The sequence below is a fragment of the Schistocerca gregaria genome, chromosome 1, assembly GCF_023897955.1.
Source record: "Schistocerca gregaria isolate iqSchGreg1 chromosome 1, iqSchGreg1.2, whole genome shotgun sequence".
NCBI classification, from domain to species: domain Eukaryota; kingdom Metazoa; phylum Arthropoda; class Insecta; order Orthoptera; family Acrididae; genus Schistocerca; species Schistocerca gregaria.
The window spans coordinates 925,816,938-925,837,503 of record NC_064920.1 but is presented as its reverse complement, the minus strand read 5'-3'; the positions used below and the strand labels follow the sequence as shown (position 1 = coordinate 925,837,503).

The 20,566-nt window shown below is 41.3% G+C and overlaps 1 protein-coding gene across 3 annotated transcripts in view; it reads left to right on the top strand.

Annotated features, from left to right (window-relative positions):
• The window catches only part of LOC126275217 (discoidin domain-containing receptor 2-like), an 842,049-nt gene that overhangs the window by 698,641 nt on the left and 122,842 nt on the right, over positions 1-20,566 (top strand). For all 3 annotated transcript variants that reach the window (XM_049977178.1, XM_049977180.1, XM_049977179.1), the window contains exon 8: positions 1,421-1,631. In XM_049977178.1, coding sequence (XP_049833135.1) covers positions 1,421-1,631 — 211 coding nt within the window. The remainder of the gene's footprint in view (positions 1-1,420; positions 1,632-20,566) is intronic.

Genomic DNA, 20,566 nt, shown 5'->3' with positions numbered 1-20,566 from the left:
CTCAGTTGTGCGACTATATTCGTGACTTTCTCTCAGAAAGGTCACAGCTCCTAGCAACTGATGGAAAGTCATTGAATAAAACAAAAATAATATATGTCGTTCCCTAAGGAAATGTTACAGACCCTTTGAGCAGGCATCTTAGACCTTTTGCAGATGATAATGTCGTTTACGTCTTATAAAGTTATCAGATTTACCGTCGTATAAAGTTATAAGATGATCTAAACAAATTGCGATTTCCAAAAGGAATCCACTAAATTTCGGTTACACGTTAAGTCACACAAATCTAACGGCTACAAATTCAGCTAAATACCTAGAGATGACAATAACGAATAACACCAGCTGCAGCGATCACATAGATAGTGTTGTGGGTAAAGCAAATCAAAGAATACAATTTATCGGCAGACGCTGAGAAAATGCAAGAGGTCTACTAAGGAGTATGCCTATACTATGCTTCTACGTCCTCTTCTGGAGTAATGCTACAGGGCGTGGAATCCGCATCAGATAGGATCGATGGATGACATTGGAAAAGATCATAGGAGGGCAGCTCGTTTTGTACTGTCGCGAAATATGGGGGAGAGCGCCACGGATATGATACGTGAATTAGAATGGCAGTCATTAAAACAAAGTCGTTTTCCATTGCGGCTGGATCTTATCATGAAAATTCAGTCACCAAATTTCTCCTCAAAGTGTGAAAGTATTTTCCGGGTGTCCACCTATATAGAGCGAAATCGTAATAAAATAAATGAAATCAGAGCTCGCACGGAAAGATTAAATGGTTCATTTTTCCCATTTTTCCCATCGTGCTGTTCGAGAGTGGAACGGTAGAGAAATAGCTTGAAGGCGTTCGATTAACCCTCTGCCACGCACTTAATTGCGAAATGCAGAGTAATCATGTGGATGCACATGTAGATCTTCGTTATTTATCCGGTTCACTCATCGAATCTTCACCATTGTTTAACACAGCACTACATTTCAAAAGCTAATATTTTTTTCTTGTCTGAACTGGTTGTCGTTTATGTTTTACTTTAGTACAAGTGTAAACTCCAGACAAACACCATTTGAAAAGAATTCCTAACAATTAAATTTATCTTCAATGTTAACAATGTTATTTCATAAATACTGTCGTTGCTAGTGTGTGAACGATCTGTTATCCGACAATCGGCCGATGTGGCCGAGCAGTTCTAGGCGCTTCAGTCTGGAACCGCGCGACCGAAACGGTCGCAGGTTCGAATCCTGCCTCGGGCATGGATGTGTGTGATGTCCTTAGGTTAGTTAGGTTTAAGTAGTTCTCAGTTCCAGGGGACTGATGACCTCAGATGTTGAGTGCCATAGTGCTAAGAGCCATTTGAATTTTGTTATCCGACATCCTGTGACCTACTCAAAGCTCCATGATCATTGACCACTCTCACGACTTTTGCAGGTATTCTCGCACGCGAAGGCGTTCGTCAGTGTGTCCGAGCAGCAGCATATGTCCACGGAGCCGGTAGCCTTCTCGTACGTGGCTGACCTGCTCATGGACAATCCGCGTGACGTCACGGTCAAGCTGCACCACCGTATCGGCCGCTTCCTGCGCCTGCAGCTCTACTTCGCCGCTTCTTGGATACTTCTCAGCGAGGTCTCATTCGACTCGGGTAAGTACTCTCAGAAATGAAGATTTAAGTTTCAGTTAGCAAATGTTCTTGGTTGAAAGCGCTAGGCAATCACTGTGGAAATGTCTAGAGGTATAATCGGAATAGTTTAGATCGTCAAACATGCAGAAGATATTACATGAATTGTTATTTCATTTTGCACTTCAAGTTCCGTACGACCAATTTGAAGATCAAATCTCGAAGCTCATGCAACGTGTCAGTACATGAAATTACAACATAAATGTAATAACAGATAAAAAAAAATATTTATGAAGCCAAAAAAAGTCAAGCCATTAGTTTAACTACGCGCAATCAACAATGTCATAATCAGCTTAATTTTTCAAGGAAAGAAGAGTGACCCACGAGGGAACTCTTCAGTTTCAATTTGAAAACGGGTTGATTGCAGCTAAGATTTTTGTATTCTTGTGGTTGCTTATTGAAAATAGATGCAGCAGTATACTACACATCTTTCTGCACAAGAGTTAAGGAAGTCCGATCCAAATGAAGATTGGATTTCTGCCGAGTATTAACTGAGCGTAAGCTGCTTATTCTTGGGAATAAGCTAATATTGTTAACAAGAACGTGTCGAGCTGCCACTTACTTCAGATACCGTTCAAATAGTAAAAATGGCAGCATTAAGTCTTTGAAGAAGATACTGAACGTGGACTTTCAACGACACAAATCTGAACTGTTCATTTTTAATTAATCATATTCCCTTTCTGAGAAATTAAAACGTCGGGTTTTATTGAAATATGTGTGAGAAACTGTAAAATCTGAGTCTTACAGTGATTTAGCGTTAGTTTATTTTCTACAAGCCATGAACTTATGTCATGAACTGCACTGTTTGAAACCGAGCCAATGGTGCACTCAACGTCCTTTACTACCAAGCTAGTGTGATCAACAAGCAGAAATACTTTAGAGTTGCCTGTAATACTAGAGTGCATATCATTTACGTAAATAAGGAACGGGAGCGGACTCAACACTGATCCCTGGGCAACCCACAATTGACAGTACCCCACTCAGATCCCATATCACAGCCATTATCAACATGGTGTATATGACCTTTTGCTGCCTGTTGCTAAAGTAAGAGGTGAACCAATTGTGAGCTACTCCTCATATTCCGTAACGGTCCAACTTCTGGAGCTTTATTTTGTGAGCAACACAGTCAAACGCCTCAGTTAAATCAAAAAATATGCATAGCTTTCGAAACCTTTTGTTTAACCCATACAGTACCCACAGAGAAAAGAGAATATGCAATTTTCAGTTGTTAAACGACTTCTAGAGCCGAACTGTACATTTTATTGCAAATTATGTGATATAAAATGATAAATTATCCTTACATACACAGCCTTTTCAATAAATTTAGCAGACACTGCTGGCATAGAAATAGGTCTAAAATTGTCTACATTATCCCTTTCTCCGTTTGTATATAGCGGCTTTACTACTGCGTACTTTAATCGTTCAGGAAGCTGCCCATTCCTAAAGGAAAAATTACAAATATGACTAAGTGCAGGCCTAACCCGTGCATCACAGTACTTTAATATTCTGCTAGGCACTCCATCATTTTCATGAGTTCTTAGTCTTCAATGATTTAATTATTGACTCAATCTCCACCTTGTCTGTGTCACAGAGGAGTATTCAGGCATCAATCTCAGAAAGGCATTTGCCAAGAGAGTTATATGATTCCCTGTAGGAACTAATTTTTATTTAATTCACCAGAAATGCTCAGAAAATGATGTTAAATAATGTACATGTATTTGATCTATGAACTGACTTTTATATCGTCGACCTTGTGCTGCTGACCAGACATTTCCTTCACTACTGACCATATGGTTTTAATTTTATTCTGTGAATTAGCTATTCTATTTGCGTACCACATACACAACATTTTAACCACCTTACAATTCTGTTTGTAATGGGCTACTGTAGTTTGATTGTGACTACTTCTAACATTTTGATATAATTCTTGCTTTGTTCTACATGATATCCTTATCCCATCGAGGCTGCCTTTTACTGCTAGTGCCCCATTTAGAACGTTCTAATGGAAAGTGGCTCTCAAAGAGCATCAGAAACGTGTTAAGGAAAGCATTATATTTGTCATCTATGTTATCAGCACTACAAACATTCTGCCACTCTTGTTCCTTGCAGAGTTTTAAAAAACTCTCTATTGCCTCAGTTTGTGGTCATGTGTGACATTTGTTTGAGTATAAAAGCCTTTAAGTGTTAAAATTTGTGCATCATGGTCTGAAAGGCCATTCACACTTTTACTAACAGAATGCCCATCTTGTAATGAAGAATGAATAAAAGTATCGCCTATGTCTGTGGTACTGTTACCCTGCACTCTAGTCGGAAAAAACACAGTATGCATCAGATCACATAAAATTAGGAGATCTACTAACATCCCCCCCATGAACCATGGACCTTGCCGTTGGTGGGGAGGCTTGCGTGCCTCAGCGATACAGATGGCCGTACCGTAGGTGCAACCACAACGGAGGGGTATCTGTTGAGAGGCCAGACAAACGTGTGGTTCCTGAAGAGGGGCAGCAGCCTTTTCAGTAGTTGCAGGGGCAACAGTCTGGATGATTGACTGATCTGGCCTTGCAACATTAACCAAAACGGCGTTGCTGTGCTGGTACTGCGAACGGCTGACAGCAAGGGGAAACTACAGCCGTAATTTTTCCCGAGGACATGCAGCTTTACTGTATGATTAAATGATGATGGCATCCTCTTGGGTAAAATATTCCGGAGGTAAAATAGTCCCCCATTCGGATCTCCGGGCGGGGACTACTCAGGAGGATGTCGTTATCAGGAGAAAGAAAACTGGCGTTCTACGGATCGGAGCGTGGAATGTCAGATCCCTAAATCGGGCAGGTAGGTTAGAAAATTTAAAAAGGGAAATGGATAGGTTAAAGTTAGATATAGTGGGAATTAGTGAAGTTCGGTGGCAGGAGGAACAAGACTTCTGGTCAGGTGATTACAGGGTTATAAACACAAAATCAAATAGGGGTAATGCAGGAGTAGGTTTAATAATGAATAGGAAAATAGGAATGCGGGTAAGCTACTACAAACAGCATAGTGAACGCATTATTGTGGCCAAGATAGATACGAAGCCCACACCTACTACAGTAGTACAAGTTTATATGCCAACTAGCTCTGCAGATGACGAAGAAATTGAAGAAATGTGCGATGAAATAAAAGAAATTATTCAGATAGTGAAGGGAGACGAAAATTTAATAGTAGTGGGTGACTGGAATTCGAGTGTAGGAAAAGGGAGAGAAGGAAACATAGTAGGTGAATATGGATTGGGGCTAAGAAATGAAAGAGGAAGCCGCCTAGTAGAATTTTGTACAGAGCACAACTTAGTCATAGTTAACACTTGGTTTAAGAATCATGAAAGAAGGTTGTATACGTGGAAGAACCCTGGAGATACTAAAAGGTATCAGATAGATTATATAATGGTAAGACAGAGATTTAGGAACCAGGTTTTAAGTTGTAAGACATTTCCAGGGGCAGATGTGGACTCTGACCACAATCTATTGGTTATGACCTGTAGATTAAAACTGAAGAAACTGCAAAAATGTGGGAAATTAAGGAGATGGGACCTGGATAAACTGAAAGAACCAGAGGTTGTACAGAGTTTCAGGGAGAGCATAAGGGAACAATTGACAGGAATAGGGGAAAGAAATACAGTAGAAGAAGAATGGGTAGCTCTGAGGGATGAAGTAGTGAAGGCAGCAGAGGATAAAGTAGGTAAAAAGACGAGGGCTGCTAGAAATCCTTGGGTAACAGAAGAAATATTGAATTTAATTGATGAAAGGAGAAAATATAAAAATGCAGTAAATGAAGCAGGCAAAAAGGAATACAAACGTCTCAAAAATGAGATCGACAGGAAGTGCAAAATGGCTAAACAGGGATGGCTAGAGGACAAATGTAAGGATGTAGAGGCTTATCTCACTAGGGGTAAGATAGATACTGCCTACAGGAAAATTAAAGAGACCTTTGGAGAGAAGAGAACCACGTGTATGAATATCAAGAGCTCAGATGGCAACCCAGTTCTAAGCAAAGAAGGGAAGGCAGAAAGGTGGAAGGAGTATATAGAAGGTTTATACAAGGGTGATGTACTTGAGGACAATATTATGGAAATGGAAGAGGAGGTAGATGAAGACGAAATGGGTGATACGATACTGCGTGAAGAGTTTGACAGAGCACTGAAAGACCTGAGTCGAAACAAGGCCCCCGGAGTAGACAACATTCCATTAGAACTACTGACGGCCTTGGGAGAGCCAGTCATGACAAAACTCTACCAGCTGGTGAGCAAGATGTATGAGACAGGGGAAATACCCCCAGACTTCAAGAAGAATATAATAATTCCAATCCCAAAGAAAGCAGGTGTTGACAGATGTGAAAATTACCGAACTATCAGTTTAATAAGTCACAGCTGCAAAATACTAACGCGAATTCTTTACAGACTAATGGAAAAACTGGTAGATGCGGACCTCGGGGAGGATCAGTTTGGATTCCGTCGAAATGTTGGAACACGTGAGGCAATACTGACCTTACGACTTATCTTAGAAGAAAGATTAAGAAAAGGCAAACCTACGTTTCTAGCATTTGTAGACTTAGAGAAAGCTTTTGACAATGTTGACTGGAATACTCTTTTTCAAATTCTAAAGGTGGCGGGGGTAAAATACAGGGAGCGAAAGGCTATTTACAATTTGTACAGAAACCAGATGGCAGTCATAAGAGTCGAGGGGCATGAAAGGGAAGCAGTGGTTGGGAAAGGAGTGAGACAGGGTTGTAGCCTCTCCCCGATGTTATTCAATCTGTATATTGAGCAAGCAGTAAAGGAAACAAAAGAAAAATTTGGAGTAGGTATTAAAATTCATGGAGACGAAGTAAAAACTTTGAGGTTCGCCGATGACATTGTAATTCTGTCAGAGACGGCAAAGGACTTGGAAGAGCAGTTGAACGGAATGGACAGTGTCTTGAAAGGAGGATATAAGATGAACATCAACAAAAGCAAAACGAGGATAATGGAATGTAGTCCAATTAAATCGGGTGATGCTGAGGGAATTAGATTAGGAAATGAGACACTTAAGGTAGTAAAGGAGTTTTGCTATTTAGGAAGTAAAATAACTGATGATGGTCGAAGTAGAGAGGATATAAAATGTAGACTGGCAATGGCAAGGAAAGCGTTTCTGAAGAAGAGAAATTTGTTAACATCGAATATAGATTTAAGTGTCAGGAAGTCATTTCTGAAAATATTTGTTTGGAGTGTAGCCATGTATGGAAGTGAAACATGGACGATAACTAGTTTGGACAAGAAGAGAATAGAAGCTTTCGAAATGTGGTGCTACAGAAGAATACTGAAGATAAGATGGATAGATCACGTAACTAATGAGGAGGTATTGAATAGGATTGGGGAGAAGAGAAGTTTGTGGCACAACTTGACTAGAAGAAGGGATCGGTTGGTAGGACATGTTTTGAGGCGTCAGGGGATCGCAAATTTAGCGTTGGAGGGCAGTGTGGAGGGTAAAAATCGTGGAGGGAGACCGAGAGATGAGTACACTAAGCAGATTCAGAAGGATGTAGGTTGCAGTAGGTACTGGGAGATGAAGAAGCTTGCACAGGATAGAGTAGCATGGAGAGCTGCATCAAACCAGTCTCAGGACTGAAGACCACAACAACAACAACAACTAACATCGTTTTTCTTACACAATCATATACAAAATTAATATTGAAGTCACTACATATAATTAATTTTCGGTTGTTGTTGTTGTAGTCTTCAGTCCTGAGACTGGTTTGATGCAGCTCTCCATGCTACTCAATCCTGTGCAAGCTTCTTCATCTCCCAGTACCTACTGCAACCTACATCCTTCTGAATCTGCTTAGTGTATTTATCTCGTGGTCTCCCTCTACGATTTTTACCCTCCATGCTGCCCTCCAATACTAAATTGGTGACCCCTTGATGCCTCAGAACATGTCCTGGCAACCGATCCCTTCTTGTAGTCAAGTTGTGTCACAAACTCCCAATTCTATTCAATACCTCCTCATTAGTTATGTGATCTACCCATCTAATCTTCAGCATTCTTCTGTAGCACCACATTTCGAAAGCTTCTATTCTCTTCTTGTCCAAACTAGTTATCGTCCATGTTTCACTTCTATACATGGCTACACACCAAACAAATACTTTCAGAAATGACTTCCTCACACTTGAATCAATAATCGATGTTGACAAATTTCTCTTCTTCAGAAACGCTTTCCTTGCCATTGCCAGTCTACATTTTATATCCTCTCTACTTCGACCATCATCAGTTATATTGCTCCCCAAATAGCAAAACTCCTTTACTACTTTAAGTGTCTCATTTCCTAATCTAATTCCCTCAGAATCACCCGACTTAATTCGACTACATTACATTATCCTCGTTTTGCTTATGCTGATGTTCATCTTATATCCTCCTTCCAAGACAATGTCCATTCCGTTAAACTGCTCTTCCAAGTCCTTTGCTGTCTCTGACAGAGTTACAACGTCATCGGCGAACCTCAAAGTTTTCATTTCTTCCCCATGGATTCTAATACCTACTCCGAATTTTTCTTTTGTTTCCTTCACTGCTTGCTCAATATACAGATTGAATAACATCGGGGATAGGCAACAACCCTGTCTCACTCCCTTCCCAACCACTGCCTCCCATTCATGCCCCTCGACTCTTATAACTGCCATCTGCTTTCTGTACATATTGTAAATAGCCTTTCGCTTCCTGTATTTTACCCTTGCCCACCTTTAGAATTTGAAAGAGAGTATTCCAGTCAACATTGTCAAAAGCTTTCTCTAAGTCTACAAATGCTAGAAATGTAGGTTTGCCTTTCCTTAATCTTTCTTCTAAGATAAGTCGTAAGGTCAGTATTGCCTCACGTGTTCCACCATTTCTACGCAATCCAAACTGATCTTCCCCGACCTCGGCTTCTACTAGTTTTTCCATTCGTCTCTAAAGAATTCGCGTTAGTATTTTGCAGCTGTGACTTATTAAACTGATAGTTCGGTAATTTTCACATCTGTCAACACCTGCTTTCTTTGGGATTGGAATTATTATATTCTTCTCGAAGTCTGAGGGTATTTCGCCTGTTTTATGCATCTTGCTCACCAGATGGTAGAGTTTTGTCAGGACTGGCTCTCCCAAGACCGTCAGTAGTTCCAATGGAATGTTGTCTACTCCCGGGGCCTTGTTTCGACTCATGTCTTTCAGTGCTCTGTCAAATTCTTCACGCAGTATCGTATCTCCCATTTCATCTTCATCTACATCCTCTTCCATTTCCATAATATTGTCCTCAAGTACATCGCCCTTGTATAGACCCTCTATATACTCCTTCCACCTTTCTGCTTTCTCTTCATTGCTTAGAACTGGGTTTCTATTTGAGCTCTTGATATTCATACAAGTGGTTGTCTTTTCTCCAAAGGTCTCTTTTAATTCTCCTGTAAACAGTATCTATCTTACCCCTAGTGAGATAAGCCTCTACATCCTTACATTTGTCCTCTAGCCATCCCTGCTTAGCCATTTTGCACTTCCTGTCGATCTCATTTTTGAGACGTTTGTATTCCTTTTTGCCTGCTTCATTTACTGCATTTTTATATTTTCTCTTTTCATCAATTAAATTCAATATCTCTTCTGTTACCCAAGGATTTCTACTAGCCCTCGTCTTTTTACCTACTTGATCCTCTGCTGCCTTCACTACTTCATCCCTCAAAGCTATCCATTCTTGTTCTACTGTATTTCTTTCCCCTATTCCTGTCCATTTTTTCCTTATGCTCTCCCTGAAACTCTGTACAACCTCTGGTTTAGTCAGTTTATCCAGGTCCCATCCCCTTAAATTTCCACCTTTTTGCAGTTCATTTTAAATCTACAGGTCATAACTAATAGATTGTGGTCAGAGTCCACATCTGCCCTTGGAAATGTCTTACAATTTAAAACCTGGTTCCTAAATCTCTGTCTTACCATTATATAGTCTATCTGATACCTTTTAGTATCTCCAGGGTTCTTCCATGTATACAACCTTCTTTCATGATTCTTAAACCAAGTGTTAGCTATGATTAAGTTGTGCTCTGTGCAAAATTCTACCTGGCGGTTTCCTCTTTCATTTCTTAGCCCCAATCCATATTCACCTGCTATGTTTCCTTCTCTCCCTTTTCCTACATTCGAATTCCAGTCACCCATGACTATTAAATTTTCGTCTCCCTTCACTACCTGAATCATTTCTTTTATTTCATCATACATTACTTCAATTTCTTCGTCATCTGCAGAGCTAGTTGTCATATAAACTTGTACTACTGTAGTAGATGTGGGATTCATATCTATTTTGGCCTCAATAAAGCGTTCACTATGCTGTTTGTAGTAGCTTACCCGCATTCCTATTTTCCTATTCATTATTAAACCTACACCCGCATTACCCCTATTTGATTTTGTATTTATAACCCTGTATTCGCCTGACCAAAAGACTTGTTCATCCTTCCACCGAACTTCACTAATTCCCACTATATCTAACTTTAACCTATCCATTTCCCTTTTTTAAATTTTCTGACCTACCTGCCCGATTAAGGGATCTGACATTCCATGCTCCGATCCGTAGAACGCCAGTTTTCTTTCTCCTGATAATGGCATCCTCTTGAGTAGTCCCCGCCCGGAGATCCGAATGGGGGACTATTTTACCTCCGGAATATTTTACCCAAGAGGACGCCATCATCGTTTAATCATACAGTAAAGCTGCATGCCCTCGGGAAAAATTACGGCCGTAGTTTCCGCTTGCTTTCAGCCGTTCGCAGTACCAGCACAGCAAGGCCGTTTTGGTTATTGTTGCAAGGCCAGATCAGTCAATCATCCAGACTGCTGCCCTTGCAACTACTGAAAAGGATGCTGCCCCTCTTCAGGAACCACACGTTTGTCTGGCCTCTCAACAGATACCCCTCCGTTGTGGTTGTACCTACGGTACGGCTATCTGTATCGCTGAGGCACGCAAGCCTCCCCACCAACGGCAAGGTCCATGGTTCATGGGAGGGGGGGGGGGGGGTAATTTTCGGTACTTCTTATAAAGTGAATCAAAAACCCTCTCTAGCTTGAGCAGAAATGCTGTAAAGTGAGAGTTAGGGTACCTATAAACAACACAAATTAGAAGTTTTGTTTCATTAAATTCAACTGCCCCTGCACAACATTCAAATATCTGTTCAGTGCAATGCCATCTATGGATTCGAATGAAATACTGTTTTTTGCGTCAGTTCGAAAACCACTCTACTCTTTTCACGGGTACTACACGAGGGTACACAGTGTCTGTCTGCTCATCTGTTGTCGTCTTACTGTAACAGACGTCATACATCGTTTTCCACCTGGACTTACAGGATGAAATTAAGCGTCCGTATTTCGAGGGTAGTTCGCTGTTAATTGTGTAAGATTTTCTGTCATAAGTCAAAGGAAAACAATAGAACCAGCATTACTTAAGAAATTTACCTCTCAAATGTGTGAAAATATGGTACAAAACTAAATACGAAAAATTTGAAAGCAGATTCCCAGGTAAAGAACTTGTTATTAACATTTTGTCGGGTGTAGTCTGTGATTGCAGTGCCCACATTAGGGATACTTTTGGTAGTAATACGCTGTCTTTCTATCACAATATTTTTTTTCGTCAAAAGTGTTTCTGAGCTACGACTCCGCCTTCATTGACTATATTTATGTTTTTGAAGGTTATCATTTACCAGTAAGCAGATCGACACAGTTGTTAGTTTTACGTGAAAAGCATTTCAGATGAGACTAATGAACAAATGATTGTTATAAATTAACTTCAGAAGACGATTATCCAATGAAAGTAACTAGTAGGGGGTACATCATTTGTTCGTTAATCTCGTCTGAGATGCAGTTTTTGTAGAACTAACAACTTTGTCGCTCATTTACTCCTTGGTGATAAACTGAATCAGATGTGACGCCCAAAAATATCACTGTAGTTTTTGAAAATGAAGTTGTTGGCGCGAAACATGTTGGACTTAAGCAGAAAAACACAATATTGTGACTGAAGGCAGAGTATTACTAGTAAAAATATACCGAACTTGTGCTCCACTTCAGTTTTGTAACAAACGAACAAAATAGGATGTGTCACTTTGGTAAATCAAAAGTAATGCCAATACAGACTGTAGTTACTCCGAGCAACAGTGCTACACATACAGTGGCGATATCTCCATCTACATCTACATGATTACTCTGCAATTCACATTTAAGTGCTTGGCAGAGGGTTCATCGAACCACAATCATACTACATCCCTACCACTCCACTCCCGAACAGCGCGCGGGAAAAACGAACACCTAAACCTTTCGGTTCGAGCTCTGATTTCTCTTATTTTATTTTGATGATCATTCCTACCTATGTAGGTTGGGCTCAATTAAATATTTACGCATTCGGAAGAGAAAGTTGGTGACTGAAATTTCGTAAATAGATCTCGCCGCGACGAGAAACGTCTTTACTTTAATGACTTCCATCCCAACTCGCGTATCATGTCTGCCACACTCTCTCTCCTATTACGTGATAATACAAAACGAGCTGCCCTTTTTTTACACCCTTTCGATGTCCTCCGTCAATCCCACCTGGTAAGGATCCCACACCGCGCAGCAATATTCTAACAGAGGACGAACGAGTGTAGTGTAAGCTGTCTCTTTAGTGGACTTGTTGCATCTTCTAAGTGTCCTGCCAATGAAATGCAACCTTTGGCTCGCCTTCCCCACAATATTATCTATGTGGTCTTTCCAACTGAAGTTGTTCGTAATTTTAACACCCAGGTACTTAGTTGAATTGACAGCCTTGAGAATTGTACTATTTATCGAGTAATCGAATTCCAACGGATTTTTTTTGGAAATCATGTGGTTCACCTCACACTTTTCGTTATTTAGCGTCAACTGCCACCTGCCACAACATACAGCAATATTTTCTAAATCGCTTTGCAACTGACGCTGGTCTTCGGATGACCTTACTAGACGGTAAATTACAGCATCATCTGCGAACAACCTAAGAGAACTGCTCAGATTGTCACCCAGGTCATTTATATAGATCAGGAACAGCAGAGGTCCCAGGACGCTTCCCTGGGGAACACCTGATATCACTTCAGTTTTACTCGATGATTTGCCGTCTATTACTACGAACTACGACCTTCCTGACAGGAAATCACGAATCCAGTCGCACAACTGAGACGATAACCCATAGGCCCGCAGCTTGGTTAGAAGTCGCTTGTGAGGAACGGTGTCAAAAGCTTTCCGGAAATCTAGAAATACGGAATCAACTTGAGATCCCCTGTCGATAGCGGCCATTACTTCGTGGGAATAAAGAGCTAGCTGCGTTGCACAAGAACGATGTTTTCTGAAACCATGCTGATTATGTATCAATAGATCGTTCCCTTCCAGGTGATTCATAATGATTGAATTCAGTATATGCTCCAAAACCCTACTGCAAACCGACGTCAATGATATATATCTGTAGTTCGATGGATTACTCCTACTACCCTTCTTAAACACTGGTGCGAACTGCGCAATTTTCCAATCTGTAGGTACAGATCTATCGGTGAGCGAGCGGTTGTATATGATTGCTAAGTGGGGAGCCATTGTATCAGCGTAATCTGAAAGGAACCTAATCGGTATACAATCTGGACCTGAAGACTTGGCCGTATCAAGCGATTTGAGTTGCTTCGCAACCCCTAAGGTATCTAAATCTAAGAAACTCATGCTAGTAGCTTTTCGTGTTTCAAATTCTGGAATATTCCATTAGCGGCACAGTCGTCGGCAACAATACCATCGGCACTGCGCAGCGAAGGTATTGACTGCGTCTTGCCGGTTGTGTACTTTACATACGACCAGAATTTCTTCGGATTTTCTACCAAATTTCGAGACAATGTTTCGTTGTGGAACCTATTAAAGGCATCTCGCATTGAAGTCCTTGCCAAATTTCGCGCGTCTGTAAATTTTAGCCAATCTTCGGGATTTCGCGTTCTTCTGAACTACGAATGCTTTTTCCGTTGCCTCTGCAACAGCGTTCGGACCTGTTTTGTGTACCATGGGGGATCAGTTCCATCTCTTACCAATTTATGAGGTATGAATATCTCTATTGCTGTTGCTACTATATCTTTGAATTTGAGCCACATCTCGTCTACATTTGCATAGTCAGTTCGGAAGAAATGGAGATTGTCTCTTAGGAAGGCTTCTAGTGACACTTTATCCGCTTTTTTAAATAAAATTATGTTGCGTTTGTTTCTGGTGGATTTGGAAGAAACGGTATTGAGCCTAGCTACAACGACCTTGTGATCACTAATCCCTGTATCAGTCATGATGCTCTCTATCAGCTCTGGATTGTTTGTGGCTAAGAGGTCAAGTGTGTTTTAGCAACCATGTACAATTCGCGTGGGTTCGTGGACTAACTGCTCGACATAATTTTCGGAGAAAGCATTTAGGACAATCTCGGAAGATGTTTTCTGCCTACCATCGATTTTGAACAAGAATTTTTGCCAACATATCGTGGGAAGGTTGAAGTTCCCACCAACTATAACCGTATGAGTGGGGTATTTATTTGTTATGAGACTCAAATTTCCTCTGAACTGTTCAGCAACTATATCATCGGAGTATGGGGGTCGGTAGAAGGAGCCAATTATTAACTTAGTTGGTCTGTTAAGTATAACCTCCACCCATACCAATTCGCACGGAGTATCTGCTTCGACTTCACTACAAGATAAACCACTACTGACAGACACAAACACTCCACACCAATTTTGCCTAATCAATCTTTCCTGAACACCGTCTGAGACTTCGTAAAAATTTCTGCAGAACTTATTTCAGGTTTTAGCCAGCTTTCTGTACCTATAACGATTTCAGCTTCTGTGCTTTCTATTAGCGCTTGAAGCTCAGGGACTTTCCCTGCACAACTACAACAATTTACAACTACAATTCCGACTGTTCCTTGATCCAAGCACGTCCTGTATTTGTGATGCACCCTTTGAGATTGCAGCCCACCCAGTACTTTCCCGAGGCCTTCTAACCTAAAGGTAGTAGTAGTAGGGTAGTGGCGGTATCACTCCAATTTGGATATCAAATTGATATGCAAATTAATGAAATTGATCAATTAATTTCCCCCTTGACTACGCCCACCCCAGTCCCCGGATGACGACGTGTTTTGCTCAACCTGTACTTAGATCCCAGACCCCCATCTCCACCCATCCCCCACCAACCTATTAGCAAGAATTTCGAATTTTGGTGAGAATTTCTTTGGCCCAGGGCTGTGCTGATGTCCTACCCCACCCACACCCAGGAATTGGTTGGAAATTAAAAATGTTGGTACCCTTTTAGGGACTTGAACCCTGATCCTTCTAGATGGAAAGCCCAAGTCCACCCTCCCTCTCCCCCCCCCCCTTAACATATGGAAACTGTCCAGATGTAGGTGAGGAAGGTTAGGTTAGTGTACTTTATTTATTTTGTTGGGATACTGATGTAAAGATCGGAACTAATTACGTAATTAATCATAAATATCAGGTCTAATTACACAAAGGACTGCCTAAAATCGTAATACAACTCCAAAATTGACGATAGCATACGACAGGTGTTTTCCCACTCAGAAAAATTTCACAATACCACTCGAAACTCAAACTCTAACCCTTCACCTACAAGCTAGCGGGAAAAAGGCTGGATTTTAATAAGTGTATTACCTGTAAGTATACAGCTGAGGAAAGAATTTATCGCTGTGTGATGCCAGAGTTCGCTACATATGCCTGCTCAAAAATCACCCTAAAGGCCAGGTAATTGAAGCCAATACACGCTACAACAACTGATGGAAAAAATGCATCACTGTTCTAATTACACTTCGAAATTGTCGTGAAAAAAACCAGCGCTCGTAATGAATGGGTTATAATGCATCACAAATACTGTCGAAAATCCTCGTTCCAAAAGATTGCAGAGGGGGCGGTAGATGAACGTGCGTTCTCTTCCTTAAGCGCTCACAAACTTCCGAAATTCAAGGCCCTGTTACCTCGCCTCCTCCCTCCCTCCCTCAATCCAACCACCTACGAGCGGGGGGACAGGCTTTTTCAAACTGCCAGCTGCTCCGATGTGCATCTCGTGGCACCAGTTGGCCACAATCGCTGACCACCTTGAGACCACCATCCTTCGCCAACACAAACACGTGTATAGTCAACTAAATAGGAGATAAAAGGACGGCCACCCCAAGTGCAAATTGTTCATCTAAAATATAGCGACACAGGCCCCACGCGCCGCCCCCTGGTCAGAGCGCACCTGTGTCCATCGACCACCCACAGGAGACGCGCCCCAACCCCCCCCCCCCTCCCCACACCCCCACCAGCCGGCCTTTCTGCGATGGAGAACAGTTATATTTAATGTCAATGCAACTCTTTCTTGCACTCTGTTAAACGTATTTCTCAAAAAGATTGGACCCCTCTGGAACAACAACGAAATTCTGAAGGATACTCCAAATAGCTTTTTCAAAAGTCGGGTCCTTTGGAAACAGGAAGCCTTCTGCCTAAAGCGACTGCAGTGTCTTTAGTACAACGTGTCCACGTGAGCACGTTGCTGGGCAGTCAGCGTTATCGATGCCGACAAAAGCTACACATACAATAGAGCATGATGCTAGCATCCCTGCGAAAGAAATCGGGATAAATGAGGGCTATCCTGTCTGCAGGTTGTTAGTCTAGAAGAACAGCCGCGACCTCCTACGGAACTTGGCCACCAGATCTCAGTAGTAGCCCAGTCGTTCTGATCACTGGACTGTAACATTTGTATGTAACATCAACGTGGCTCCCATAATCAAGCATCTATTAAAAAAGGAAAACGCAATCACGATGGTGATAAACGTCCTCTTTCCACGAAAATAGGTACAGTCAATTTTTTTTTAATTTATGAGAAAAATCGGTATAGTTTTTACATTCAACTGCAGAATACAATTCGCATTTCATTATTTTGTAACATTCAACGAATGCACTACCGTCAGTTACAGATGATCAGCAAAGACATGTTGATTTTATAGTCGGAAAAAACTTCCACTATTTTGATGCAAAAACTACCAATCACTGCAGAATGCTCTCGTTATTTCGAAACCTACATTGGAGTAAAGAAAGAGCGAGAATTTGAACTCTGAAGAAAAACATCTATGTTAAGCAATTTATTTCAGCTTGATGGACAAATTCCACGATATGAGAGCGTATCTTGCGTTCAAATGAGTGCCTGTAAATAAGCTGTCATGCACGTGTGCATTACAAACATTTGAGACACGAAAATATCATTAGAAAATACAATCTTTCACGCCATTGGCTTACATGTCGGAAAAAAACACAATCATTTTACGTTCGACAACAAGTTATAATTCAAAGAATATAGCTGTTTTGTACACTATGGCAAGTATCGTTTCACCAGTGCGACTATACAAGCATTTACAAATCGTGAAAGCCTGTCTCACTCTGTGCAGGTGGGAGATTGAAATTTCGTTAAAAGGTATTGCTGCAGCGAAGAAAACAAAAAGCCTGTCAAAAATCGTTCCGTGGTGCCTTAGCCAACTGTCCTCTTCCATCCACCATGCGGCATGTCATTCTTATTAAATTGATAGGCTAATTTATTAAATTGATAATGAGTGTCACTTTGCATGGCGAGTATTTTATTTCAGCAGTTGGACAGTCGGATTACACTTACCAGGTAAGTCAAATGGGTATCAATGGGGGGAAAACGAAGTTCTTTTCGAGGAGCACAATTGAGAACCACTATCTGAAGCTGACCACAGAGGGATTCTACAGCCTGCGACATACATTTCGCATGAGGACCGCGCTGTTAAAAACAAAATCGTAATGACTATGTTACTGTCACCCTGGATAAAAAGTGGTCTTGAGTCTACAGGCACACACGAGTCGCTGATAACATTATACTTTCTGATTTAAAATGCTGTCTGCGATTTGACATTAAATCTATCCATTCAGCCACATACTTGCATTGGATCCTGTAGAGACATCTTTTTATGATTACAGCCACTGGTGATTCATATTCGTGCCACTCTCATATCTCGAAACGAGTCACCTTTTTCGAACCTATCTGCTAAGGATCTCATACAGCAAAAACTCCAGAGCAGTTTTTAGACAGTCCCTCTCCATCTTGTAACTGCTCATCAGTCTCTGCCCCATTTTCCCTGTGATTGTCCCAATTTAAGTCGGACCTGAACGGGCGTCAGAGAGCGCTATCTCTAAGACCTTCTGCATCCCGTGAAGAAATAGGACGAACTGAGCTAATGCGACAGGACCGTGTTTTGAGCACTCGGTGGAAATGAGAATATGTTGTCGTAGCTCCACCAAGCATGTACAGTGTTTAAGGCCAGCGCCAAACGAAGCTTTCCCCTACAACAGGGGTTGCAGGTAGTACTAACAGTTACAGTGGTGTTCCTTATTGGAAAATTAGGAAGACTCCACATCAGACACGGCATGGAAGAAGGACGAAGATTTTGGTGCTGCATTGCGGTACATCTCCAAACTACATCTCAGGCAACGGTGTGTGTGTGTTGTCCTTAGCGTAAGTTTAAGTTAGATAACGTAGTGTGTAAGCCTAGGGATCGATTACCCCAGTATTTTGGTTCCATAGGAACTTACCACCACCACCTCACTAATGAGGCGGCAGTGTGTTTCCCAACTTCCATATCATCGCTAAACCACCCCTCTACTACCTTGCGAGTACCATACACAAGATTGCAAATGTAGATGGATGATTGTGCAGTGCGCCCGTTCATTGTTAATTCTCAAAGATACATACACCAAAGTATACCTAACAGCGTCCTATACTGATCCACATATTTCTAGTACTTAGATCATTGTGCGTTATTTACGATTGCAATTGCCCATATTTCCATATGTGGATGGAAGTCACAAAGCATTCTCGCATTCTTAGGATAAAGTTGTAGACCGAGAGACCTCCCTCCCTTAAACTGTGTCACCAATTTAATTTGCAACTTACCAGAAGTAGGAGGCTACTGTGTGCAAACTATGCAACATAACAAATTGAGTCCATAACTGCTGTTCAGCGAAGACTGTTCTGCACTAATCTGACTCACAGCGCCCCATTCAAGTGTACAAGATGTCTCCACACAAGCGCATGTCGAGGAGGTTAGCACCCCTTGTCGGTGTATAGGAGATGTGAGAGTGTTGTGACGATAAAACAGACGCTTCTGAAGAAGAAACGTGTGGTTTGTGCATGACGGACCTACAGGCGGATGTAGTTTGAAGCATTTTACATAAATCATTTGTGCTATCAATTTAGAGGTATTGTTCTAGTGTCTGGGGTCATTACCAGGAAGGTATTGGCAAGAGAGAGATGATCGTGGAACATACACACAGACATTCCTAACGCTACACGGTTCTGCACTTAAAACACAATATATTGCTAGAGCGGCGCGGCTTCTGACCTGTTAGCCGTGTGGAATACAACGCTGTTAATATTCCAATGTAAAAAATGTAATCACGGCGCATGAAATACTTTCTCCCTGCAAGTTTCTCTACGATAAGCTATGGTGGCAAACTGTAAAGTATAAAGCTACTACCTTGCACAACAAAGATAATATAGATTCTTTGTAACTCAAACACTACATAGATTTCCAGAGTCGTGTGATGCCTGTTTACGAAGTTCAAGCCCGGTTACTGTTCAGAAATTATGATATGCTTACACAGCCCTACAAAATGATGGTCGACAGCCGAAAATGCATATGAAGAAACAAACACCATGATCAGTAGCCAGAGGAGATGTAATTGTCTTACACAGTTTACCACTGCCCCTGGTAATTTTCCTCTTGCATGCAAAAGTTATGGCCTGATGTTAGGTGGTATTGCTCATGTGCAGGATAATATTGCCGTTTTCGCCTTGATACCATGTTTCTGGAATGCCTCTTCGCTTCACTATTAAGGTGTGTATATGTAACATCAGTCTACTCTCATCCACAACACGCAATTTTATTGATTTGGCTCAGTATTCTTTTCATGATATTTGTCTCTAGTTTTACGTATTCTCAGTCAGTTTCCATAATTTTACTGGGTTTTCACGATTTTAGCTATTTCATACTAATTCCCTCAATTTTTACTTATCTCACATCAATTCCTCATGATTATAATAGTTTTCCTCGTGTTTTAATGATTTTATGTCGTTCCCATATTTTTTCCACGCGTTATATCCCGAGCGACGTTCAGAGACGGATCCACTATACGTCATGTCTGGGATGGGATTAGAAGGTTGATCCATCATACGTTATGTCCGTAGATGAGTTCTGCGTCCGAAGTTGGATCCACTAGCAGGAGGAACAGGTGATGGGAGCCATTGATGTTTCCCACAGTCCATGTTTCACTGTCATAGAATGCTGTGCTACTGACGCAAAGGATCAGTATATTGTCAAATTGCTGACATACCCATGTGCTGTTTGATTTTCTTCAGGAATATTTGCACATATTACACCCCCTCCCCGATGATCCACTTGAATGCATTTTGGATAGGACGAACATGAAAAGTATAGTAACAGCCGCGTCGTACCTATATAAAACTGAAGACTCGATTTATGTCCAAGATGTGTCCAAGAAATGGAATACATCGCATACATCTTCATGCGTGTAGATGAGGTTTTCCATTGATGGATATGTTTCATCATCATACATGTGTTGGAAGGCCTCTGATGCCTGTGGATGGTGATATTTGCTCTTAATGATTGCAGGCAGATACTGCTCGAAGTCGCACACAGAACACGCAGTTGTATACTAGTCGATAGCAGGATATACCATACAACTGATACACCCCGAGAGAACAACGGAAAAAAAGATTAAATGCGTGATAAATGGCATGTAGCAACATCTCCCTCTTCCTAGTATGCATCGCCAGTCTACCATAAATCATACCTCGCTACAACAC